The sequence below is a fragment of the Clinocottus analis genome, unplaced genomic scaffold, assembly GCF_023055335.1.
Source record: "Clinocottus analis isolate CAN_PGR_092001 unplaced genomic scaffold, fCliAna1.0.p SCAF_22, whole genome shotgun sequence".
Classification (NCBI taxonomy): domain Eukaryota; kingdom Metazoa; phylum Chordata; class Actinopteri; order Perciformes; family Cottidae; genus Clinocottus; species Clinocottus analis.
The window spans coordinates 7419486-7446987 of NW_027175954.1; the positions used below are offsets into that span (position 1 = coordinate 7419486).

A 27502-nucleotide genomic window follows, 5' to 3' on the forward strand; every position below is an offset into this window, starting at 1 on the left:
ATACTGGTCCGACATTTCTCCTCACAGCACCAGCAGCATTACGGAGCTACTTGCAATTTGCATACATCACCACAAGGGGTCAGGCAAGTACTGTAAACCCGCCACATTGTGAACAGAAAACACTGAAGACCAACACATTGTACATTGACTGTTCACCCTATCATATAAAAATAAGGTATTGTAGTTTTAAGGGCATATTAAACAGAAAAAGACAGGGAAAGACACATAGCGAGAAAAAAAAAAAAAATATATATATATATATATATACACACACACACACACACACACATACACACATATACACACACACACACACACGCGTATACAATATGGTCCTGTTCGTGATTTTCACGGACAGGATTTCTAGGCGCAGCCAGGGGCGGACGAAATCCGGTTCGGGGGCCTCGGGATCGCCTCTCTGCTCTTTGCAGATGATGTGGTCCTGTTTACCTCCTCGGACCGTGACCTCCAGCATTCGCTGGGGCGTTTTGCAGCCGAGTGTGAAGCGGCAGGGATGAGAGTTAGCGCCTCCAAATCTGAGGCCATGGTTCTCTGCCGGAAACCGGTGGATTGCTCCCTCCACGTGGGGACAAAATGCCTGCCCCAAGCGAAGGAGTTTGAGTACCATGGGTTCTTGTTCACAAGTGAGGGTAAGGTGGAGCAGGAGATCGACAGGCGGATTGGTGCGGCTGCAGCAGTAAAACAGGCGTTGTACCGGTCCGTCTTGGTGAAGAGGGAGCTGAGTCGGAAGGCGAAGCTCTCCATTTACTGGTCGGTCTACGTTTCAACCCTCACCTATGGCGGATACAAGCGGTCGAAATGAGCTTCCTCCGTAGGGTGGCCGGGCTCAGCCTTAGAGATAGGGAAAGGAGCTCGGACATCAGGAGGGAGCTTGGAGTTGAGCCGCTACTCCTCCGTATCGAAAGGAATCAGCTGAGGTGGTTCGGGCATCTAATCCGGATGCCTCCTGGACGCCTCCCATTAGAGGTTTTTCAGGCACGTCCAACTGGGAAGAGGCCCCGGTGAAGACCCAGGACACGCTGGAGGGATTATATCTCCCGGCTGGCCTGGGAACGCCTCAGGTCCCCCAGAATGAGTTGGAAAATGTTGCGGGTGAGAGGGAGGCCTAGCTCGGTCTGCTGGGTGTGCTGCCACCGCGACCCGACCCCGGATAAACGGCGGGAAATGGATGGATGGATGGACACATACACACACACATATACATACATACATACATACATATATATGTATTTACTGCAAAGCATTTAGAGATTAGGTACCTGAAGAACTTCCATTTCATTGTACTCTAACGTTTTGCACAATTAGTTTTATTCATGCAGCTAGCATAGTTTCCATCATTATAACACATTCTAAAAGCACAACGATTAGTGGATCTCGGTTGTGGTTTGTAAACACGACATTACAATTTGGCTCCTCCTCCCTGACTCAACAACACTGGAAGCACACGCCCCCTGACAGCCATTATGAGGGTGCTGACAAGAAGTGCTTGTTTTGGTCCGAGCTTGGTACACTTATACGTTACATTTGCATTTTTCGCGGCGTTGTGTGCCATTTTCGTAGCTTCCACTTGGATGAGTGCTTACACTATGTCACCTGATCGCTATGTTTTTATTGAGGTTAACGTCCAGGAACATCCAGAAAACAGGCACAGGCAGAGACTCCGCGCATACAGACACCACCACCCACTTCTAGTGGGTAATAAGAGTTTATTTGTATACGAGTCCATACACTGTTTCCATGAGAAAATCCTAGAGAATGGGTGTATTTCTCCCTTCATCAAAAATTGTATTACATCTAAAATCATGTGTAACATTACACAGCTATATCCACTAATCAGTGAAAATCCCTGATTCTGTTACAAGTTTGTTCCTCAACTAAAGACGCGGTGGGCGTTCAGTAATATTGGCATTAAGTAAAAGTAAGAGCTATAAAGGTGCAAAAATGCAGAACATGTTTATGTCCATTGCCCCCACAGAACTGGGTACGGTACTCCTGTGTTCAATTAAACAGATTGTGTGACTGGTGTCAGTCTTTCACAATAAAAGCTGGGTTTGTAGCACATCCCCAATCCAAAACTTTAGACAGATTCAGATTAGATGATTTGAAATATAAATGTATCAAAATTAAAATAGAGGGTTGCACTTTGTAGTAAGTCCTAAGATTTAGAGGAAAAAGCCTTACAATATAAGAAAGCTTTTGTTGCCAGCACCAGTGGGGACAGTGCTATCAAATGAAGTACCACAAAGTTGCAGTGGCATTACTTTGAAGCTTGGGGGAGAGTCCTGAAAATGCTGCAATATTTATTATATCTCGGAAATGATCTATACAGTGTGTGTCTGAGATAAAGCAGGTAGACTGTTGTATGGTGAGGCAATACTGGGGGTCTTTAAATACAAATGTGCAGCATGTGCAGCAATGGAAATGTGCAGCATTAATTTAAGGTGTTTAAATTCAATTTCTAAAATCTGCATGTGTATGCAAAAACAATTTTAGTCTCTTCATGACCAGGTTGATTTTTTAAATATTTTTATCAGCCCTAGGTGCACTTCAAAGTACTATTTTCATCCTAAAACTGGCCTAAGAGTACTCCTGTTTGTCTTTTCAACGAGACACTTTTGGATTCACAGCACATTGTATCAATGATGTTTGTTATTGACTAATGACACAGATCGATATCCTGATCCATCATACAAAACCACTTCAATGTCATGACCTGTAGAGACTTGATCACCTCAACAGCAAAACACTCCCAGCCTCAAACATACTAAGCCTTCTCCATCAATATATAACCACTAGATGGCAACAGTGAATCATAACTATGGAGAAAACTCATGAGCCTCTTCATTTAAGCTATAATTTCTTTATCTGTTATGTGCAAGTACAGAATGCATGCAGCATGTGTCATATGTGCATTCAGCAGAATGTCTCTGCGTGCTTGAAGACAAAGAATTGCCTCATTAATGGTCGTAAAGAAAAACAGAATGCTTGCTGACTTACATCAAATTCGTTGAGGGCAGCGGCCAGCTCTCCAATGCCGGCATGGCCGTGCTTCTCGTCATTGGGTGAGGTGGCCTGAGCGGCACTGGAAATGCCTCCTATGGCCTCCTGAACCTGCTTGAACACGTAGTCCCGGTTAGCACGTGTGGCCGCCACATCCGGGTGGCGCAGGAAGGCTTGTGAGGCGGTGTACAGCATGGTGGCGTTTTTCTTTAGGGCCCCACGTGCAGCTGCCATCTCATCTCGACACTGGGGGTCTTTCAGCTCCTGAGGAGGCGATAAAGGTTTTCAAGCAAGCAATAATAACCCACTTACAGTCAGTCCTTCAAGAAAGGTCAGTGCATATTTAGGCATTAGGAAACACCCTACACAATAAATGTAATGCTGAAAGATTGTATTTCACAAAATATAAGAGTCTTTTGGGATGCAGTATATGGTCAAGAGCTGAAAAAAAGGACCTTTGATGGAATCAATGATTCACAATAGAGCAAAGCATAGCATAAGACATTTCCTGTCAAAACAAAAGTTCATGTCCCAACTGGATTGGTATTGTTCCAACCACACAAAGTTAGGGCAGTGTCAGCAGAACAGCAACCATGGAGCTGGATGGAATTCAGCGCAGTGTCTTGCTCTGGGACAGTTCAGTGGGGTGGATACTTGCCAACATGACACTTCTAAAAAAAAAAAGAAGAAAAAAAAAAAAGAAAAATCTTCTAAAAGCTTTTTTCGGCACACTCGGGGCCATGTTGGATATTCTAACACTTTCATGTGTTATCCTCCTGGGTGAAATAAGCACTTATGCGGATATTTGCTGATTTATGGTCATATGATAAAGTAATTTCAAATACTATGGAAAAACGCTACTATACTACGGATTTCTACCTTTAGTTGTTAACTGTACAGTTAAACTAAATCATACAGTAATAACCTGCTACAGTCACGTTTTTTTTAAATCAGTTGAAAAATAATAACAAAACATAAATAGATTTATGAAATAAACCATTTTGAATGTGTTGAAACTTCATTGTTTTTTGAATAATTTCACACTATTTCTACAATAATTGATTCGAAATAGGTTTCTTTACTGTCTACATAACCAAATCCCCCCTCCAGAAAAAAAGGATCATCTTGTTGTTGCGTGTGTATGTGCTGCAGTGAAAGCTATCCTTAAAGACTGCACATCATGATGGAGTTGGCCAATATTTCTTTCTGAATCCAACAGCAAACTACTTTTGTTATTCACTGATTGATGTGTCAGGGTTCTTTCTGCACAACTCTTATTGAGGCTACATCATAGAGCAGAAGTATTCAATTCAAAGTCAACAAGGTCCAGTTAGAGAGAATTTCATAAAGTAAAGGTTGGGAATATCGCAATAGTGTTGAACTTGCAATTCAGTGCCATGTATATTGATGTAGCAGAGCAGTCGTGTGTCGTCAATAACTGACTGTCAAATAAAATTAAAAAAGTTAAATTGTATATTATTTGAACAAGATGTGTTATCAGAATTTAAATTGAACTAGCAGAGTTAGAAATAATACTCTTCTCTCGTTTTTATTGACTTGCTATTGGAGCAGGCTTCAAGTGGCCATTTGAGAAACTGCAGTTTTTGTCCCTTTGAGTTTAAGCCTGAAGCGTTTTCATGCAATGTCTGAAACTCATCCCATATAAAACCATTTACTGTATCTTTGTTTGTTTTCCAATAATCTGCTGTGCACTTATAACCTACACATGAAGTTTAGAAATTACAGAAAGCCACAGTGTAGACACTTATGGGCTTTCTCCAACAGAAACTCCCTGTACCTGAATGCAACATAAGTGGTTTACTTTTTGTTTGAAAGACAGACAGAAGACAGTGATCTTCCAGATACCTGCTGCCTCCGAGCCGCCACATAGTTAAGCTTCACCATCTCTTTCCCAAACTCCTTGAAGCGGTTTGCCAGGTCTTGCTCATTGGTCGCATTTTTTACTCCCTCCAGGGCCTCCTCCACCTGTCACACACATTCACACACAGACACACAAATAAAATAAGGGATCTTTAAAAAACACTTTGTGGATGCACTTGAAAACTAGCATACATTGATCTATATAGGGGGATTTTGTTATATACATCAAACCATAAATGTTACAGCATACATTGATGTAAAATAATATTAGATCCCTATGCAATTGCAACTGGGTTTAAAACGACACAAATCACTTTTAATGGGTCTCACTTCAGCAATCTCCACGTCTTTTGCGGGTACACTCTAATTCTAAACTACTTTTTATCCCTAATGAAAGTGATGCACAAGATGTAATGGAAAAGAGAGAAGAGAGAGCTAGACAACTTTTAGTGAAACCTTTGATGGCAGAGCTTATACTGGCTAGAGTTAAGCCCCTCTGTGGGACTCAAGAATGAAGCTTGGGAAAAAGGACTATGAGTGTGAGCGAGCGTGCGCAAGTGCGTGCGTGCGCGCATGTGTATATTTGTGTGTATTTGTTCATTCACTCAATGTCTCTCAGTGAGTAAATGAGGGTGCATGGAGGCCTAAATTTGATTCAGATTATGCCAGTTGCAGATCATTCATTTAAACACTCTGTATTACCTTTTCTTTCAATGCCTGAGCCATTTTAACAATAAAGGACTCATAAACTTGTGTTAAACAAATTATGGTCTGTGAGTGGGAGGGTTATGTGTGGTTTATCCCACCAGATCACTATGGCATGATATTAATACTGTACAATCAGATGTATGGTCACAGGGTATTGCTCCATGCCTCATCTATATGCTAATGTATGCAGAGGCTGTAATAAAAACATACATTGCTTTTGTGGACTATACAACATAAGGAGGTCCTTTTTGAACATCCCACCAGCGTATCTGCTTTGAAATAAGGTGATAATCACACTTACAATTTTAAGGTGGGCCAGCAGCCTCATGACATCAGCCATGTCAGCGAGGATGAGCAGACGGGTGACAGCAGAGAGGAGGGCGCGGGCCGCCCTCACCATGGTGCCACGTTTTACAGAGGAACACGGGTCATCTGCAAACTCTGACGAGGAAATACGCATTGTGTCCCCTGTAAAGAAAGGGAGAAAACTGTAAGTGGAAAGGAGTGACATGATTGTATCTTACCCTAGAGCGGACAATACATTATTACCTGTGGCTGAGTGTGGGTATTTGCATGTGCATACACACTGTGCATGTATACACTGTTTAACACCAGTTGAAGATAGAGTGAGCTAATGTTGTAATATGACTGCAATGAGATAAGGCCCACTACTGACTTGCTTCATCCGATTAAGAGCTCATAAAACTGTGTTTCTTGTTAGGAAATATATCTGAATTTTGCATGCCCCAGTTGACTCCACACGAGCACAGAAATATATGAGCTTGTAACCGAGAAGGCTTACAGAATCGTCATGACTGCTGAGCCGCCCCTCTACATATTGTGCAGCAAAGAGGTTTAGTAGTCAGTCAACTATTTCACCTTGGATATTATAACATATCAGAAAAGCATTAATTAATTTGTCTCTGAGAAAAATGCATCTCTCACAGCTCTAAACATAAATACAAACTGCATACATATGTTATACAACTACCCATTTCTGAGTAATTAGGTTATTTTCTGTAAAATAATGCAAAAGGAAGTGGTAAAGTGTCAACGGGTCAACACTGACAGTACTACCTCTCAAAAATTTCGAAATCCTGCTTAACTCTGTTCCAGTACACAAGCTTTATCCACATGCTTTCAGCTAACTTGCCTTCATCAGGGTTAAAGTGCCAGCTTTCTCAGCAATAATTGAAAATACTGAACATGGTGTACAAAAAAGGCTCTAAGACAGGCAAAAAAGTAAATGAGAACATGCACCGAACACATCCTTACATGCATGCACAAGGCAGGCACGCAAACACAGACTGGCACTGATAGTGCCATAAGTCTGCCTGGCCCGATGACGCTGGCAAAGAGTGACAGTACAAAGAGCCTGATTACTGAACCGCTTTGTGGTCTGAAATCAGCATTTATAATTTAATCATGACACGATAAAGGGGTTTGAGATGAGGAGGTCACGATGACACAGGTCTGATGAGGTCATGACATATTTTAGAGTGTTTTACGACTCCTTGTGACCTTAACTAGGCCAATGATGTCATCTGGGGACACCTCTAGCTGTCATGATTTGAGTTTTCTGTTTCTCTGCACTTCCTGAGCTGGTGATTGTCTGGGATTGTCCGTCTACCTGGTTCCTGATTGTGTATTCCCTGCACCCGTGCTGCCCTCATTGTGTCCACCTGTTACTCGTTACCTCTTGCATTTAAACCCTGTTTGTTTCCTGTCATTTTGTACTGTGTGTTGCCTTGTGAGTATGCTGTCTTAATGTGTGTTTTTTGTTTAAATAAATTACTTTCAACTGCAGCATTGACATTTGGGTCCTACTTTCTCCACCCTGTGACACCAGCGGATGCTAAAGGTCTTGTAAAAGGGAGATGGTCTCCTAAAGTCTGCTGAGAACAGAGAACAAAGCATTGCTTTGCCCTTATAGTTCCAAAATTATCAATATTAAAACATTTTCCCCGACATGTAATTATATCCAACCTAGAAAACAAGTGTATAAAGAGAGACTGAGAGAGGAGTGTTTCATCAGCAGCCCATGTATCTACTGAAGGGCTTGTGGGCATGCTCATCTTTTCATAATGGTGGTAAAATGTTAACTTTCATCTCGTTTTCTAGTAATGGTCAACCAATGTTTTTTTCCCAGAGATTGACAGACACTAAAATTGATTCATTGCCTTTTACAAAGTGCATAGCTTTGCCGTCATACTATTCAGAATGAACAGCACAATTATTCATGAGCATAACAACACAAGGTGTGCCATATCAGTTCAAAACGGACAGATAAATAATGTCTTTCATAACATTGTTTAACAGAGCTTTGGCTCACATGCCACACAGGTTGGAAGAATGATCTTGTCCTTTTTGATGTCAGCTGTGGCGTTGACATGTGTGGCAACAGTCTATTTCACGCCTCAAAAGAGCTGAGTGCCAATATATTCAAGTCAGTGTTCAACAGCTCCGGTGGCCAAGTGGAGCTGACAGTGCAGGATGAGGAATACCCTGACAACACAACATACGGTTGGCTGAGCTACATTTGCTCTTTCTGCTGATGTAGTTATTGAACGGGAAATTTAATTCCATTCTGGGGACAAACATCTGACCCACATAAAGGCTCACTGACTTGCTCTCAGCATCGAAAAGATACTTTGAAAACTGTGGTATTGACTGATAAGAGCAAGAGCTCACTGAAAGACTGAGCATGATTTGTTGAAGTAAAGAGTCGTTGCTAATGAAAATGGGCTTCTATAATGTCTTACAATTCAGCGAGGCTCCCCACCATCCCAGACAGTCGAAGCTCTGCCGATGCATGACTTTAGGGTAAACAACTCTAGAATTAGGCTCATTACATTCATGAAGCTGCGTGCGCCAAGTGGAGCCTGAAACTAATGGGCGCTAATCTGTTATATTTAATGGATTTGCCTTGCCACTCTTAACTCTACAACTGTTTCAAGCACACACAACTTCCAACATTTGACTTGTTCTGACAGTCACAGCACTTAATACGCTTCCAAACATTAACATTTTTAGAGCAATTACTCTCCCTGAGTAGCCTTCAATGGTAGAAAACAACATTGGCATTACAGTCCTTTTACAGAAAATGGTTCCAGCAGTGCCAATTATTTGAGCTGGAAATCATGCAGAGTTAAATTCCACTCAATATTGTGTGAGACGTTCCACAGTCAACCAGCTTACCTTGCTTACGAACATCCTCAACAGCAGCAATGAGCTCTTCCTTGAGGTCGTGGCTGTCTTTGGCGATCTGCTCACCCTTTTCCAAAAAGTTCTGGGTAGCCTGCTCAACAGACACCGCAAGGACATGGGCCTTCTTGGAGCGCCCCTTCTTCTTACTGGATGGCCCTTTGTTGCTGGTGTTCACCAGGGTAGTCACCTGGGAAAAGAGGAGCGGTCATTACAGTTGGTTGAGTAACAACACAGTATTAACAGCATGTGAAAAATAGGGACAAGTGGGGAAAATTGCAGGTTTTGTGCCTTTTGCAACATTTACTCTGAAACCCTGGAGTTGGAGGTTATGGCATACGGCCACTGTGGAGATCAGCTACTGACACTAAGAGCAAAAGTAAAAGTAAATTTGATAGGACAAACAAACTGGAAAATGAAACAACACTCAGTATATTTAATTTATTAACTGATCCCACAATTTCAGTCCCTATAAAGATTCCTGAAATTGGCCAATAGCGAGTATGAATCCCATACAAGTTCTAAATTAATAAAAATACATGCCTCACTGTATGAAAGTGTCATTGACATCAAACCAAAATGACCACAGTAAATTCTCTGAGGTTACAAGTCAGCCAACAGTCGAGCAGCAATCATTGCTGCCTGTTTATAATTAATTAAATAGTGGAAATATTTCCACTGCTGTTATGCCTGTGACATATTGGCTGCACACAATTGCATACGTCTGTTTGAGGGCCGGTAAGGATTTACATGGACAGAATCGCTCATTACACACTCCAGTCAAGTTTTGCTGTGGAAGGATCAGTCAGACAGCAGCCCAACTTGCACAATTGGTTGATATAATTACTTTGTGGAAATATCAAATGGCCTTCGCTCTAAAAAAAGTTGCTAAGAGCAAAGTTATGTCCTGTCTGTGCTGCATTACTGAAGGGCTTCTAGACTAGAATAAACACTTTAATGATGTATGTCCTTGCTCAGGATGGAGCCAGGAATAGTAAGGCAGACACACAACCTTCCTATAGTCTTTTGAAACTATTTTGACGAAAACATAATTATTTATTAATATTATTATTTTTTAATCTTTTTCAAAGCCGCCCTAACAGCTAACTTCGATACATCTGTTTACCATCAGCTCATCTGCTCAACATCACTTGACACAGCTGAACGAGTGCTCATTATGAAGTGCAGTGGTGTGTTAATTTTTTAATCCACGTTGGTTGAATCAATAACTCATCATTATATTTACACATGAAAGCGTACACGCACTACGACATACGCCCTTGCACCTCGCACAAAGACACATAAGCATTCATATCCTAGCTGACACAAGAGCATAGATCCACCACCACGAAAGACATATATACAAATAAACTTCCTGTTCTTTTAAGTTCCACCTCACAGAGCACAAAGAGAATTCTTGTGATTGTTGTTCAGCAAGTAAATCAGCAGCACACAGTGTCCAGGCTGATTCAATGGCAGCTAGTGATGCAAAAATGTGAGTTCTTTCTGTGGAGGTCTTTAATGGAACATTGTGCAGGGATCTCTTCACAGAAATGGAATATAATATTTACAACTATATTTTACTGTATAATCAGCTAAAAGTAAGATTTATTATGTATTCGTCAGAATGAGCTCTCCATTATCGTCACAGGGACCGTCTCCTCTTCACAGAGAATGTATTACAGCCATGCTAACACTAGCACAGAACCAAGAAAGTAAACACTCGTTCGAGAGAGGGCCTTTTTTGTTTTTACATTATCTTAAGGCCATGGTAATTCTCCAATTCCAAGAGAGCAAAGGGGGAATTAAGATGGTTGCAATCTGCAACCCGACCACTCGATGACATGAAATCCTGCACACTTCTCTTTTAGCTACTATAATCCAATAGCCTATTTTATCCGTATTCTAGTTTTTATACCACGTCATGACACATTGAGGCCACTTTAGATTTTTTGTTTTGAATTACTACTGGCTAAATAGTTGATGAAATAATAAATGCCAAGTGCCCTCCTACAGGTTAATGTATAAGCTCAACATGGTACATTATCTTTTGATTTGATTAATTTATAAATGTAAAAATATATAACTGTTCATACACAAATACATATTAATTGTGGTTCTTTGAGGATAACATAATAAAAAGGTAAATAATTTGTTGTTTACTTTGTGTTCTTCTTTTGAGGGAGTCTAAGGTACTCCAAACAGTCATAGGTTACATAACAAACCACATATTTCCATGCTAAGGAGCAAAGGAAATAATTCTATCAACAAACTAACTGTATGCATACATTAATTAGATAACAAACCATTTTCTACCAATGTACATCCATAAATATTAAAGAATACACGTACATGCAGGTGGCCCTACACTCCAACAAAGCAGCCCCGCATCTTTGAGTATGGACACTTCATTAGGCTCACCCAGAGTCATCTAAGCACATACTGTGCATTCAATTTTGAGTCCTCTCATTTTAGTCAAATAACCATTTCCCAAATGTATGGTTAAATACAGGACTAATCACAGGACTGACTTCATTGTATTTCTCCTGGGAGTCTATTCCACTCTATTGTGGCCAAGTACATAAAGGTATTTTGTCCATAACATGTCTTAAATGTGTGTGTGTGTGTGTGTGTGTGTGTGTGTGTGTGTGTGTGTGTGTGTGTGTGTGTGTGTGTGTGTGTGTGTGTGTGTGTGTGTGTGTGTGTGTGTGTGTGTGTGTGTGGTGTCTGCCTCTACTTAATCATCTCGCGTTCCAAACCAGCTTAAACTAATCATCAAAATATTACCTTCAACAATCATATGAATAAGTCAAACATGAAAAAAAAATAAATGTTGAGCCATTTGAAGTTCAGTTTTACGGGGACTGCTTCTTTACCATGTAGAACAGGAATAATCAAAGTGAGTCTGTATTAAAACAGAGACTAACTTTTTCAGGGTTTACTTGCCTGAAGAACGATTTTATAATACTATTTAAATATTTCAAACAAGTTTTCTACAAGTACTCGGGAGCTAGTCAAAGAAGAAAGGAAACACTGTTGTCCACATAACTAGCAGGGAATAAGAAAAGAATAACTTAAATATGCCACTGGACAAGAAAAGACATGGTTACATACGTGAGGTTGGATGGTTTAATATGATTTCATGAATGATCACTTTGTGTTTTATAAGGTCCCTATGAAGTTCATTGTTTAAAAGAGTAGACTAGGTAGGCCATAGAAGGCGTCTGACTTCATTGCGGCGTAAATAAAAAACATAATTTAATTTGATTGGCACTGTTTTATGGTGGCAATAACATTATGTTGAAATAATGTTTGCTGTGCACGTGGCCCTTTAAAATGGCATTAAATAATTTAGCCGTTTTTCAATTAAGCAGAACAATAACGTCAGCTAATGACATCCGTAAGTTGGCTGCCCATACCATTACACAGTAGATTCGCTGCCAGCAGCTCGCAACACACACACACTGGATTAGAGGCAGCACTCTAAATATGTCTGTAGACTTCCACACATATTCCACATATCTGTAACCTTGGTGACATATTCGATCCAATCCTCTCCTTTGCACGCTACGTCAAGCACATCAAAACATTGCCCGTCTGCGCCCCACCATCTCCTCTTCATCCGCTGAAACATCCATCCAGGTCTTCATCACCTCTTAACTGGAATACTGCAACAGCATCCTGTATGGCACATCCACCAAAACCATCAACAAATTACAGTACATCCAGGACTCAGCTGCCCGTATGCTCTCCCACTCCCGTACTAGAGATCACATCACCCCAGACCTTCAAAACCTCTACTGGCCCCCCATAGAGCACAAAATCCAGTTCAAGATTTTCCTCATTAACTACAAAGCCTTTTACAACCTTACCCCTTCATACCTCTCTGACCTCCTGCACCCACCCGCAACCTCCGATCTGCAAACGCCAACCTTCTTGGCAAACTGCCAACTGTGGGTGCTCTCTGTTGCAGCCTTTAGCTTTTTTAGATATTTTAGCTTGGAGATTAGTCTTCAAGTGTAATGATTTTTCTTTGGTCTTAGCCGAACCTAACTTCTAAGTCTACATCATGCCTTTTACAACAGAGAATGAGAACATACTGAGTTATGGTTCTGCATGATTCATCTGCACTTCAAATGCTCATTTATTCATTAACAAAAGGGCTGGGCTGTGGAGTACACCGGGATGAGGCATGTGTCATGTCGCTTTCCACAGGGATCGAATAAGTAAAGTCAAAGCTTGTTGATGCTTTGTTCTGCAACGGTAACTTAAAAAAGCTTGATGTATATTTAATTATGCCGCAATAACCTCACAGTACGCTCTGAGGCAGATTTAATTTATCTTCCTTCATACAGATTTAACTGGGCTATTTTTATAATATCTAGCTGTGTCTGTATGCAGATGCCTCGCTGCATGCCTTAGGAATGAGCTGAAAAGAAATAGAGTGGAAATGGCTGGCAAACTGATATGAACATGTATTATGGGTCTCTGTCCCAGCAGGCATTTTGGAATAGCAGAGGTGTTAATAATAATAATAATAATAATGGCAACATGGTATTTAATTTTCCCAATCAGCCATCACAATGTGACCCGAATGCACAATATCAGGACCCTAACATTTGTAGACTCTCGTATACTGCATGGTAATACCTCATCTTAAATTAGTGGCTTTACTTTTAAAAGACAGGTGTTTTGAAATGATATATTACATGCAAGCTGAAGTGAAGAGGCTGCGTGTACTCCCCTTAAACATAGACAAAGCACACATTAAGGTTTACACTGATCAGATGAAACGTGGAGATTAGACTGAACAAACATCCCTCGGACAAACTTAGTCCCCACAGCTTGTAACTGTGGTTGCTGAGGAATCCAGGTGTAATCAGCTTCACTTTTACAGAGACACAGCATATGACAAATAGCCTGGCTAATTTACTTTTGGAACATGCTCAGCACTGACAGGCATCAAGTTCAAAGTCAGCCTATCCAGAAAACAGAGAAAGAATGCTTCAACATTATATAAGCCTAAAACACTGCAAGTAGACATGCAGTACCCCCAACACAGACACTCACAATCGTATCAACACCACCATGCCACTTGCTTTAAAAATGTCACATCTGACGATCGTAAGTTCAACTTGTCAGGTTATTAATATTGATGAGTACATTTTAATTTTAAAAAGACAAATTAAAAATGTAAACATAACATGAATTGAGGAGGTGACTCCGTAAAAAGGGCCTGGAAGGCATTTACTGCAAACATTATTTAGAACATCTCTATTGCAGTAAACTTTCTATTGTGCTGTTTGTAAAAAGGGTGCAAGATTGAAATTATGTAAAACCTAAATGTTCATGGAGTGAAATTTTCACTGCATACATGTTGCCATTTGAAAGCTATGACTTTAACATAAAATAATACCCAACTATTGCAGGTAAAAAAAAGAACTGAAGACAGACTAATCAAACAGATGGCTCAGGGAAAAAGTATTTAAATGAAAAAGGTTTGCAAAAAGAGATGAAATGGGCCATAGTAATTTTTTCCTAGTTCATCCAAATGTGGCCTAACAAAATAAATTCAGTGTCCGTGCAAGGTAGTTGCCCTGGGCAAGCACCACTGCTTAGTAAGACCACACTGTGGTGATTTCCATACCGACACAAGTTACGTTATGTCATTTCTCAGACATAACCACGACCACTCAAACACCCCAAACTTTACTTTGTAGACTAGACAGGCCAATAGGCTAGATAAGTGGTCTTTAACCTTTGTTTCAGTGATGAACCCCCTGTGGAAATATCTATTCCTCATTACAAACACAACGCATTTTTCCTTTTAAAAAAAAGGATGTAATACACAGCATTGTGCCATTAATGTAGGATTATAATATATAAAATTCAGTGTATTAACGTATATTTTTATTTTATTGCATATTTATTAAATACATTTGTTAAATATATTTAATAAAAATCGTACATACGGCCTTGGAGGGCCTTCACGTACCCCCATTTGAGAACCACATGGCTGGATAACTGGTATTGAGCTGTAAGCTTAGACCTGAATCCCGGTCAAATTATTGTGTTCCATTATCAACACCTAGTAATGTTGAAAAGCAAATATCAAGGGAAGTATAGTTACTTCAAAGACCCTTACAGACTAGTGAGAGTATACATCAGCTGTATCTGGTCATGTAAAATGACGTGTTAATATGACTGAAGGCAGAGAATCGTGGGAATAAGTGGGCTGACATGTCGATTACTTCAGTCAATTACATAATTGGCTTTTACTAAGCATGTACAAATATATGCCAGGAAGCAGAATCTATACGATAGCATAAAGACTAAAACAAAGGACAGTGATCATAAAATTTAGAAGGACATCCCTGGATGTATGTAGTGGGATGGAAAGAGTTCAAGGAAAAGGATAAGGAAATGTCTTCCCTTATGATGTAACAGTATAACATAATTAATTCTTAGCCAAGGCAGGGAAGTCTCGCCTGGTTGTCTGCTGCCTGGTGAGTGGAGTAGAAAGAGACAAACAGCACTTTGGCTCATTATGTTGTTATGTGCTGAGCCGCAGGGGTCCGACACAGTATTACCACTAAATGCTGCTTCTAACATGGTAAAACATAGTATTTTCTTGTTGTGGCTCTCCAAGGGACATATTTAAACACAATAAGAATGCACAAAAACATGCATATGCTCATTTAATTTTTTACATAGTAATTGCACAATTCCACTTCACCATGTATACCATGGTTTTCTGGAGCAAGCAGTGTAAAAGTGCACAGTGGAAATGTTAATGATTGGCCAAATCAAAGTTTTGGAGTCCATATGAATTCATCATAGTATGGTAATGTAATGAATGATAAACTTTATTATAACGTCTGTTTATCCTGTCTTGTAAGTCTGTTTTAATATGAACACTATTATCAAAACGAGTATGTATTACCTCTCTGGAGATAACAAATGGGATACAGTATGTGTGATGAATTAATTTTAAACACTACGTGACGTGAATAGTGCAGCTGTGGGCACCGGCATTGCATAAGGATGGGCATTCTGGCGCTATACAGTAGGTAGGTAAGTGGTATATATTTATAATTTAACCGTTCATTAAGGATGCATTTACATTCATCTATAAACTGTGGAATTTGATTTCAGGCTCATGCATATGCACACAATTACACATTAAGTGAGATTCATGAACCTCATAGCGTGTATGAATAGCTTTATAAATGTAATGAAAAGTATTTGCACACACATTTCTGGACTTGTGCTGAGTTTTAGTTAACCTACTATTCGTGATCAACCATGAGCCTCATTTTGAGAACATACATTTAACCGTTTCTCCTTCACAATCAATCTCCAGAAATCACCATAAGAGCTACGAAACAAATAAAACATAAATGAACCCTAGAATTTGAAACATTAATTAGATGACATTCATCTATACATATGAACATTAATCACAACATGTTCTCTTCTTTAAAAGGCTGTAATGTAGCATTAACATAACATTACCACGTGGCAATTTATCGCTAGCCATTGCCATTTCAGCCAACATTAGCATGTTATCACAATACATGTAACCACACTTATAAAGGCTCATTAAGATAAAGTCACTAAACATATAGTCAAAGCACAATAAGACACAAAGTACCTTGTTCCCGTTCCAGCTAGTTAGTTGCTTAGTCGTTCATGAAGTGACTCTTATACTGCAGAGAACTAGCTTATGAACATCAGTTCCTTCAGTACACACGATCAATTAACGTACTTTTAATGTGAAGTCAAGTTTCAATAGTTGCATCAACTTCCGTTCTCACCGGAAGTAGATACAAAAAAACAAAACAAACAAAGGCACTTACAAAATAAAGGCTTGCAGGAAATAAACCGTCCTTGTTCCTAAAACTTGTACACGTGAAGTATACTATTTTTTGCAGTTAGATCTCAGGCCATAAGGCAGAGATTCACAGGGATCAGGCTGACAGTCCACAAAAAAAAGGTATTTATTATTATAAACAAAATATCAATAAAAACTGTCAGCTGAACAGATTTAGCACTTGTCAAATTGACGCAGAAATTATTGCATGAAAATATTGCACAAAACGGTGAACAGCCGATTACAATGATTGTGGATAACAGGCAATTTATTCCTGGGTCAGTATACTCCTCTAGAACAGTGATTCTCAAATGGGGTACGTGAAGGTACTCCAGGGGGTACGTGAGATTTTTATTAAATCTATTTAAAATTAGCATCCATACAAAAATCCTGTAAAAATAGTTATTTAATAAGGTTAATAAATACTCATTAAAAATAGCTGTGCGTTCATAAACTTAGTTTTATATTAAGTTTATATTTAATTATCCTAAAACCCACAGTCTCCCCCATATCAGGATGGTTTGACCCAACCTGGAACAGCTCCCTGTCTTTACCCGTCTGCTTATCACTGCCGCCTTTAAACTCACACAGTGAAGGCATGGTTGAAGCGTAGCAGCAACGCAGCTGAAAACACGGAGGGACAAGTGCCAAAGAAGGCCAAACCACAGCCGGCAAATTGCCGTAAGTTTTCCGACGACTATGTTTTAAATGTGGTGTAAAAAAAAGCGAAATGAGCTGTAAATGGTCTGTGTATTTTGCGGCCAACGGATTTTCGTTTTGAAAAGAGAAAACCAAAATCGGGAAACGAGCTGTTTCTCAATTTCCGTTTAGAAATAGGAAAACAAAAAACGGAAAATGACCCATTTCCATTTTTGTTTTGATAATAGAAAACGGAAAACGAAAAACGACCCGTTATCTGATTTTCTTTGTGCTTAAACATGGACATTGAGAATTAAAATACTGCGTGTAAATCTTCTTTCTCAATTTTGCGTAGGTTTTTGTGTTGTGACCCGGAAGTTGCTCACACGAGCTTGACAGTCACGTTCATGTCAGCAGAAAGCGCGTTGCGTAGGTTGTGTTGTGACCAGAAAGCTATCCGTAGTTAGTGGTGTATTTAATTTGGTGTCAGACATCCATAGCATGCAGCTCAACAGAATGGCATTGCACAAATATGCAGGTTTTATTTCAGAACATGAATGAATGGCATGTCTTATGGTAATATATAGCCACTGTGTTATGTACCCAGTTTGGGTCGACACAGAGAGGAATGTGTGGAGGTAGTGTGCTACAACCCTGTCTGCTACAAGTTACGTTCCTCCAGAATATGCATCTTCAATTAAGTTGACTAGAAACATATTTTCTCCCTGATTACGTCTGTGATTGACGTATTACCAATACATTAATTATATGCGTATACGTTGCTTCTTTCTAAACGGAAATCGGGAAACGAGCTGTTCCCCAAGTTCCGTTTTGTTTTTTTCATTTCAAAACAAAAATCCGTTGCCCGCAAAATACACGGACCCACCTTTCTGATCGAGCACATCTCTTCCCATGACACCTTGTTCTAGGACACAGACAGACTTGCAAAGCTGTGCTATCTGGCAGATATATTCATCGAACTGAATTTGTCTCTACAGGGCAGGGACACCAGAATTTTAAACATGTATGACGAGGTGGGTGGCTTTCTGAATAAAGCAGAGCTGTGAAGGAGTCTTATGAGTCTTCTGCTGAGGGAAATTTCGCCTGCTTTCCTCAGGTGGAGGGTTTCCTCTCTCGTGAGGATCTCAGCCTGGAGAAGAAGCCCTGCCACCAAGACGGACAACGTTTCTCACTAAAATGTAAATGCAAAGGCATTCAGTTCATTGCAACATTAATTGTTGACAGTTTAATAAATCAAACACTGATGGCACAGCGCTTTTTTAAAAATGATTTGCGCTAGTTAGGGGGTACTTGGTTGAAAAAAAAAATGACGGACGGTACATCACTGAAAAAAGGTTGAGAACCACTGCTCTCGAACATTAGCAAATGTCCCCAAAGATTGATTGTGTAAGAAACACACACATCGCAATGACCACAGGTACACATCATGACTGGGCAGCATAGACACACGGACACAGATGCGCAAGGAGAACAAATACATTAAACATAGCCAACCAAACACAAGGGAACATTTTTGCACAGGGCCAAGGAAGATGGGGAAATTACACTGAAACAGATTTGCTCATATTTTCATTAGCAACACATTCATATATAAATAAATTACAGTGTCTGAGTCGTCCTGAATTAACACTCACTGCTTCTGCACGACTGTAAATTTTTCAAACATATGGTGGAGAATTAAGCTTAGCTGGATAGTTTGTAGCACCATGTTTTTAGAGGTTTCCCCTCCTCAAACCAACCATGACCAACTCCATTTATTTCGCACTCCTTTGTCATTAGCAGTCATGCCTCTGCCAGAATTTATTGATTTAGCCCCAGCTTTCAGATCATGTTCAAGTAAGCACGATGTTACCCTGCAACTCAGATATGCAGCTGATTGGATAACACATAATTGCACATCATTGGACACTGAAATATTGTGCTGGAATGATGAATACAATTCCCAGCTAACACCAAACAGTATGACGCTCTTACCTCAGCCTTTGCATGCAGACTTTCTTTTTAGTTATTTATTTATTAGTGTTGTATCAGACAACAATTCCCTCTCTAAAAGCGATGAGATATCAAAGCATCCCAAACATTCAGACTCCGATAGAAAACAGTTAACAGGTAATACATACTGTAAGTAATTATTCTGCAGCAGTGGTTAGGCTGACCTTTCCTTCAGGCCTAAGGAGTTGTTGTGCCTTGCCCTCCAATTTTATTGCTGATCAATAGTATTAAATGGTATGCGGCCTTTTCTCTCCAGAGCACTGGCCAGTGGACTGTCCTCTCAGTAGTAAATCCTTCTGGCTCTGCATAGCCATTCAATTTTCCGCCTTCAGCCTCTGAGACTTCCATCCAACGGATGAGTGATGCACTATAACTGTTAAACATTAAGGACGGGCATGTGCAAGTGTGTGCACGTGTAGCCAATGCATACATGCATCACCATGCAAAGCCATACACCGCTCCAGAGAGATTATGTTAACCTTTGCCACCATCCCACAGTTAGTGATATACATAACTGTCCATGTTAAATAATTGATGAGGCCGTTTAAATCCAAGTGTAAAGTGCATAATGTGTAAAAAGCTCAGGGGACACAAGAGTTGGTCCTCTCCATTGTTTCCAAGTGGGTGAATCAATCACCTGGCTGTGAGAAGGACAATACAAAAACCTGTTTACACAATGAGAATAATACACACTATATACAGATCAAGATGGGTAAAATACAAACACCACATACCACACGCACACCACGCATTACACATGCAATGAAAAACATGTACTCCTGAACTGGGCTGATAAAAATGTATCTTACTTTTTTTACACTGAAGGCTGTGCTCACTCTTCATTATACCCTGTTATTTAAAATATCTTTTGATGTTAACAAGTTCTGAAGTGCAAAGCAGTGAGGATTAGCAAGCATTAAGATTAGTACCTGAATGGGTTACTGGGTGGCTAAGTGGAAGGGTTTTAGCACGATATGTCAGATTGCAGGGGTGTCAAGCGCTGACATTTTTAACCGTGCAGCGTGTTCACTGGCAACCATATCCTCATGAAACCTCCTGGAAGCATACTTAATTTTAAAGCCTAGAAATAATTGTTGGAGAGGAACAGAGCCGTACAATGATGGATAACATTGTGCTGGTTTTCAAATATTTGGATCTTTTTTGGGTGTATTTGTCCTACTTGTATATATTTTTCACTGGATTGTCAGATTTATCTAACTACCATTCTGTTGAACCTTTTAGCATTTTACACTGATATACTGACAGTATTTCTACCAATTTTCTACACCACAAATATACATTAGGCCTCAATCTCACTTTACCTACTTTAAGTTATGAGCACTCATGGAATGGAAGAGAAGAGGACGCCAGTGGACTCAGTGGTGTTATCTGTATCTGCATTAGTGGTTCACACATTGTACAAGGTGAACTTCTGAGAAAAGAATTCATGCATTCTGCTTCTAGAGTGCAACAGATTTTTTTGTCTTCCCATAATATTTCCTCATTAGTAACCCTCGTAGCCCATGTTCCTCTACTCCGTTTGATCCTCCCACTCCTTCATTATCATTCTCACCACAGATGTCTTTTTGCTCTCCATGAGGTTACTAAATTCATTTTTGAGGCATGACAAGACCTTTGTTGATACACAGTTGATCTGCAGAGCGGGTCAATACAATATACCAGGTGCACATGCCTGACAACACTTGATGCAAGGACAATTTTGCACATTTGAAAATCATGACACCTTCCAAAAAGCGTAATGGAGTAGTCAATCTCTGGGTGGAACACATTGTTCTCTGGAAAGAACAACTGATTCTGTTGCCAGGAATAACTAAAGACACTGTTTACATAGTGTGTGTGGGAAAAAAAAAGCGTAAATTATTAGTTCTTTGGAAACTAATCTAAAGAAAACTTCAGCACAAGAGAGTAGTTTTAAAAGCATTGTGCGACGTGAGCCAGTTAAAACATTTCAGCAACAATGCAATGTATTTTAACTCAAACTTTTCACCTCTACTAAAAATATGAATATAAGGAATTACTGAATATCAGTGTTAATTGCTTACTTTTGTGGTTAAAAAAAGGTAATGAGTCCTTACTTAACTCAGACATAATTTTGGCATGAATGTCTTGAGGTTTTACGTAATATGCACAACAAATGGCAGAATATATGCCATCCGATGTGCTGTTCACTTAAAAGACAGGCCACATAAAAGCTTTTTAAAATCTCATTCTGAAATGGCTTTAAGCGTGAGATGTGGTCACAATGACAAGTGTCAAAGAAATTAGTGTAGCAATTCAGAGTAAATACGACTTGAAGGAAAGTGTGCAAATTTAACAGTGCTTTGAGGTTTGGATGAGATGATACCGTAGTAGCATCAACAGACATGTATACCTACAGTGTAGTATCCACAACAGCTTTCCAAAACAGCAGGCTTCTTCCAGTGAACCAATAAAGGAGCATACTACTTTCCTGGGCATCCTCTGCATGTGATCACTGCCATGCACGCTCTCTCACTCTAACCTTCACCTTCTCTCTACAACTCAACAAACCTCTCATATTGAGCAATCCATCTATATGTGCCAGTCAACATTCTTCTCCCAAAGTAAACCTCTGTCTCCTTCTGACATTTTCCTCTGTCAGGGAAGTCAAATAGTTTGCGACAACTTTCACCAGCCTGTAAAGTTCAATGTCTTGGTATTTCCACAACAAGTATAACACAGAAATAGTTGTGAATGTCCCATGGTCAATAGCGGAAATGAAAACTGTTTTACAGGAATGTGTTTTTTAGCACAGGAACACTGATTGTCTATTTGCAGCTTGGGGCGCATTTCACCCTTTGCGGGTGCTTTTACACAGTTTCTAATCAATCCATTTGTGAATTCATCCCTCAGAATTTGTTGGTTGGAAAATAATTGATTTCACAGTTCGAGCACAATACACATATTTGACAGTCAGCTAATTATTGGTGTTATCCTTAAGCCACAAAACCATTAGAAAAACACAGATAAGAATTTGTAGAATAAAGTCTAATCCGTTCATAAAAGTGCAAGAACTCAAAAGGACATTGACCAACTTGTGTGCAAACTATACTATACTATGTTCATATTGATGGAATTTGATTTCCAGGGTTAATTCAAAAATTTAGTTCAAGCATTTTAAAGATGAAATATTCAGCAAATTGTATGCAATCAAAATCATTTCCTACTGAAGTACCAAATAACGCTCGTCAGTAAAGCATCGCAAAAGTTTTACAGCGAACACTAACTATAAGAAAATACAAAACTCAGCAAAGTGAGACAAAACTGGAAAGAGAGCTGTAGACCAAAGTAGTTTCACCGTTGAGCTCAGCAAATAAATTATTCATGGTAATTGGCTTGTTTTGTGGTATTTTCTGTTCTGTAAAATAATAAAACAGTACGCATCAAGTTAACCCTGTTTTATAGGTCATTTGGGAAGAATGTGACTGTAAGGAGGAAAGTCCAAAACTAAAATGATTTAAAACCACAAATAAATATAAAAAATGAATAAAGAAACAACAAGCAGAGAGTCATTTTTGACTATTCAGCCTCATTTAGATTGCATCTGTGCTGATCTTGCTCCCAGCCAAATATGCAGACACTTAGAATCTCAGATTATATGTCTGCTTCTTTCCCTTTCATCTGCTTCCTCCCCGCCTCTCTCTTACACACATACGACAGAGCAGGAAGACAAGACCACTGTTGGCTCACTATTGGAGTCATTTGAAGATCCCAAATGGATCCGTTTTATTTCACCCATCTGCTCAGCGTCTTCACAGTGTGGCATTATGTCACAGTAGTAGACATGCAGGGCACTACTACAGCATTGAGCGTTAAGTGTGTGTTGATGTTGGTTCACCAAGTATCTGATGGGGCTAAACTGTATGGTGATGGTAAGTGATTATATCCTTTTCCACTCTATTTTAACTGTTCCATTACAACATGGTCTGTCCTGGTTCACAGACTGCCAGACATTACGAGGCACACAGTACTGACCTTGGAATCTCCTCAGCTGCTCCCACTGCTATCATGCATTAGACAGGAAGTATTCAATAATGAATAAAGCAACATTCTCTCTCTTTTATACTTTTTTTTTTTTTACTTGCGGGAAGAAAAAGTGCTTGTTACATGGTGAACTATAAAAAGTATGAATGAATGAATATATACTTTATTAATCACCAAGGTGAAATTTGTTGACGAAGTAGCAGCAAATTAAATACAATATAAAACAACAGGTATGAAAGATATATAGAAAAGAAAATAGAATAAAAATAGTTGGGATGAAATCTATGTATAGCGTGTTCATTTAAAAAATTAAAAGTAAACAGTCGAAAAGTGCAAAAATGCAAAGTGTGTATGCTGAAAATTACCTTGTGTGCCGCTCCAAAAAAAAATGAACTTAACGAAACACAATAATGTGTAAACTTTTTAGAAGTGTAATTCAAATAAATTCAGCTCATTTAAAGTAAAAACAAATTAGGGTTTATGAGCACATGGATGATTAACATTTTAATTCTTCTGAAATTACGTTCACAAAGTGTGTTTTACAAGCAACTAAAAACATATATCAAACTGAAAAGTCAAAGGAACACTTAAGGTTTGAATATGTAGTCCGTGACGATTGTAAATGTGGGAGTGCGCATCTTTTGCTCTGTCTGTAAAAAATGAGAAAAGGAAAAAAATATTCCTTTTTTCCTGATAATTAAAAGCAAAATGCAAACTTATAATAAAACGTTTCTGATGTAGTAGTATGGCACATGACTCAAACTGTGTTCATGGTGCAGTCTAACGGTGTATTTAATAGAAGAACTGTAATATAATAGTAATAACTATGTTTTCATAAGAGTATATTAACCTAACTTACTAAGAGTCATTACATTTCCGTTAGCTTAGAATGAGCCCTTCATATCTACATCGGGAGCCGGCCCTCTTCATGGAGTCTGCCATTAATATAAAGTCCGGATTATTTTTGACCAGGCAGGAAAGTGGCTTGACTCTGTGCTTGTAATAATATTGCTAAAACCAGGAGGGCTGTGTTTCTAAGGCAATCTGTCCTCATGGGGTATACTTCCTATGATAGAAAAGTATAGCCACAAGTAGACAACCAGCATCTGTGCATGGCTGCTTTTCATAACCCTGGGGCAAGCCATATGCTGACAGAGCAAATCGTCAGAAGATAAAGCCCGAAGACAGAAGAAAGTATGTTTTACAAGATCCAGCACTGATGCTCAGGCACTGGAAGAGGTAATGAGAAGACAGAAGCTAACAGGGGGCACTGCATGATGACACAGTTGTCATCTTTATAACACTCCTACAGAAAGTATTACAAAGTTAAATTGCACAACCTTTTTCAGAAGGACATCAGTTTGAATGCATTGTGGTATGCGTGTATGCCAGTGGCGCGTCGTGGGTTTCTGTAAATAGCCATTAGTGTAAAACAACGCCAAGTCCTGGCTGACGGTGACTCCAAGGTCCAGGTGATACTTTAATATATCTAAATATGCATAACGGCAATAAAAGTTGTCCCTAAGATAACTCTAAGTTAAACAAAACTGGGAGTTACTTATTTTTCCGAAAAAAGTGAGTAGCCAACAAGCTGTTGCCAAATTCCTAAAACTATGACTACTCAACCTTTGAGAAAGACTGCTCTGGTTTAAATAAAAAGTCTTAGGAGAGGTAAAGCATCTCCTTTTGCCTCCAAAAAGTGTCAGTTTGAGGTCCAGACTTCCTCCTTTTCCGCTAGCTTAATGGATTATGACAGTGATGCAGCGTGAAGCCTTAATCCCCTGCCGCCGTCGTCTCGCCTCCCTTTATGTTAAGCCCCTTGACTTGTGTGTGCGAATGTGTGTGTCAGGTGCCAACCAATGCTAGGAGCCACATAAAAACAAAGCGGCATAAAGCATCCACTGCTGACAGCCAACTATACCCTGTTGGTGCCCTGCTAGCCCATTACCAGGCTTTGAAGTCAATATGCCAAAGAAAAATAGCTGTCAATTAAATACCACGAAAACCAAAAGAAAAAAGGATATACCCATGCCAAAGTGCCGTTTTACAAACTCTATTGAACAAAGTGAAGCTAGACAAGCAGCAACACAGACAGCGCCTTCCTCATGGTACAGTATGTTGTCTGTTAATACTATCTTTCTCAATATCACTCTCATTCTGACTTCTTGTCTGTTCTCATCAGAATCAGCTGTGTGTGTTGCTGTTAAGTGCTGTTATGACCTCTGAGATCAAACATGTATGTAGTGAGGCAAGTTGCACTGATGAAGTTGGAGTACTCACCATGAATTAATCCATGTTATGTATGAAAATCAACCATGGGAAATAGAGACCAACTAGGACATTATTTTGATAGCTCTCTCTGGTCCAGCTACTGTACAGACAGGGCAGCAGAAAGGCTCATTCCTGGATCCCATGGAAGCAGAATGCAATGTCAACGACCAAATATCCCAATTATGGAAATCCCATTCAAGAGAGAGAATTAGGGTGGAGAAATCAAGGGGTAAATCATGTGGCTCATGTCATGTTTTAACACAGTATAAAAGCTAACACTTTTCTTGTGGCTTTACCAGTTTTATGAAACATACAAAGATAATATGAATGTAGTATATTAAATACTAAACAAAATGTCCACACAGATTTGGAGATGGTTAAAGATATATACTTATACCAAAAATGGAACTTTTAAAACTGTAATACATAGTATAACTAGACTCTCCTTAGATAAATTCTAATTCATTTTTTAATATGGCATCATAAGCATCATAATATCTAAAAACAAGAAGAAGAACTCAATTCAAGAACCTAAACTGTGCAGAAGAACACCACGAGCGACTGCATCTGACTGAATAATAATTAAACAGCCTCAAAGCAAAATTACCTTTGACAGCAATTAGTCTGCATACTACACATTTAGATTCAGATTCATCCTGAAAAAAAGGCATTTAAAATTTCACGGCAAAAAAAGCTGTCAATAAGTGACTTCATGGCATAAAATGCAACCTGGTCTCCCTCCTACCTACTGGTCAGTGCCTCTATGCAACTGACAATGATGAACCACCGCACTTTCAACTACCTCAAATGTAAACCAATATGCATCTTTAGTTGACGGATAGAGCAACTGCTGTTGTATAAAGAGCCAGCTAGACCACACAGGACGGGCAGAAGTGGTGGTTGATGGGTCAAACAAACAGGACTTTGGTCCAAGAGACAGCAAGCAGACATTGGTGATTTTGAAAGTCTAGAATGCGTCCAAGGTTGAACGGGTTTTAAAAGCAGGGTCCTTCGGAGGCGAGGCAAGACTCCTCCACAGCATGAGAGAACACACAGAATAAAACACAATACAATTTCTGGTAGGAATATTGATTTTGCATTACTCAAAACAATATACACAAGTCCTTATCATTATTTATAAACATGCAAAACATACAAATAGTATGCTCTCCTCTAAACCACAAAACTCAAGACATTGAAAAAACAAACAATTACTCTCCAATTGTAAAAAAAAAAAACAAAAAAAAAAACACTTCATTCAAACTTGACAGAAAGAAAACAAAGCTCATCAAAAACCATTTTGGTTTGCTTTTTCCACTGTTCGAACAAATCACCGATTCTGGTTTGGTCAAAAATAAACCCTAAAATCAGACTGTCGGACGTGAAAAGAAGCAGTTGTTACGCTCTTCTCAAACCTACAAGGCTCCTTTGAAAAACAGTAATTTTCCGTCGCTGATTGTAAAACACACTTCATTCAAACTCCATAGAAACTTAATTAAAGTTAGCTGAGTCTTTTTCAGACAGGCGCCCAAACTGGTTTGGTAAAAACAGAGCCTTAATTCACAGAGGTGTGAATATGCTGGCTCTACCCAGCTGCTTCTCTCTGCTGTTGCTGTCCTCAGTGCTATTTATAGTTCACTGAACAAGTCCGTTGCAAAAGTTGGAACGCACTCCTAAATACAAGTAAAAATTCAGCAACCGGATTGGAAATTGATTGATTCAAATTTGTTTAGATTTTAGCGGACTATATAGGTGAAATAACCCCCCAATAAATATTTGATAGCTTTTAGATTGTGTTTTTAAATTCTTTAGTTCATTTGGAAAAAATCCATGTGTACAAACATTTTAAACAATGTGACAATATCTAAA

General features: G+C 39.3%; 1 protein-coding gene and 1 long non-coding RNA gene across 4 annotated transcripts in view; one reads left to right on the forward strand and one right to left on the reverse strand.

Moving 5' to 3' along the window:
- Positions 1 to 27502, reverse strand: part of ctnna2 (catenin (cadherin-associated protein), alpha 2) — a 281855-nt gene that overhangs the window by 227839 nt on the left and 26514 nt on the right. For all 3 annotated transcript variants that reach the window (XR_011078175.1, XM_068588776.1, XM_068588777.1), the window contains exons 3-6: positions 8809 to 9004; positions 5912 to 6078; positions 4888 to 5007; positions 3019 to 3285 (exon numbers count right to left, since the gene is read on the reverse strand). Coding sequence is in view for 2 of the 3 variants with exons in the window: in XM_068588776.1 (XP_068444877.1) it covers positions 3019 to 3285; positions 4888 to 5007; positions 5912 to 6078; positions 8809 to 9004 (750 nt within the window). In the remaining variant the exon portion in view is untranslated. The remainder of the gene's footprint in view (positions 1 to 3018; positions 3286 to 4887; positions 5008 to 5911; positions 6079 to 8808; positions 9005 to 27502) is intronic.
- Positions 17270 to 18600, forward strand: LOC137792842 (uncharacterized). The gene is made up of 2 exons (XR_011078166.1): positions 17270 to 17368; positions 18325 to 18600. It is a non-coding gene; the product is annotated as an uncharacterized lncRNA (long non-coding RNA).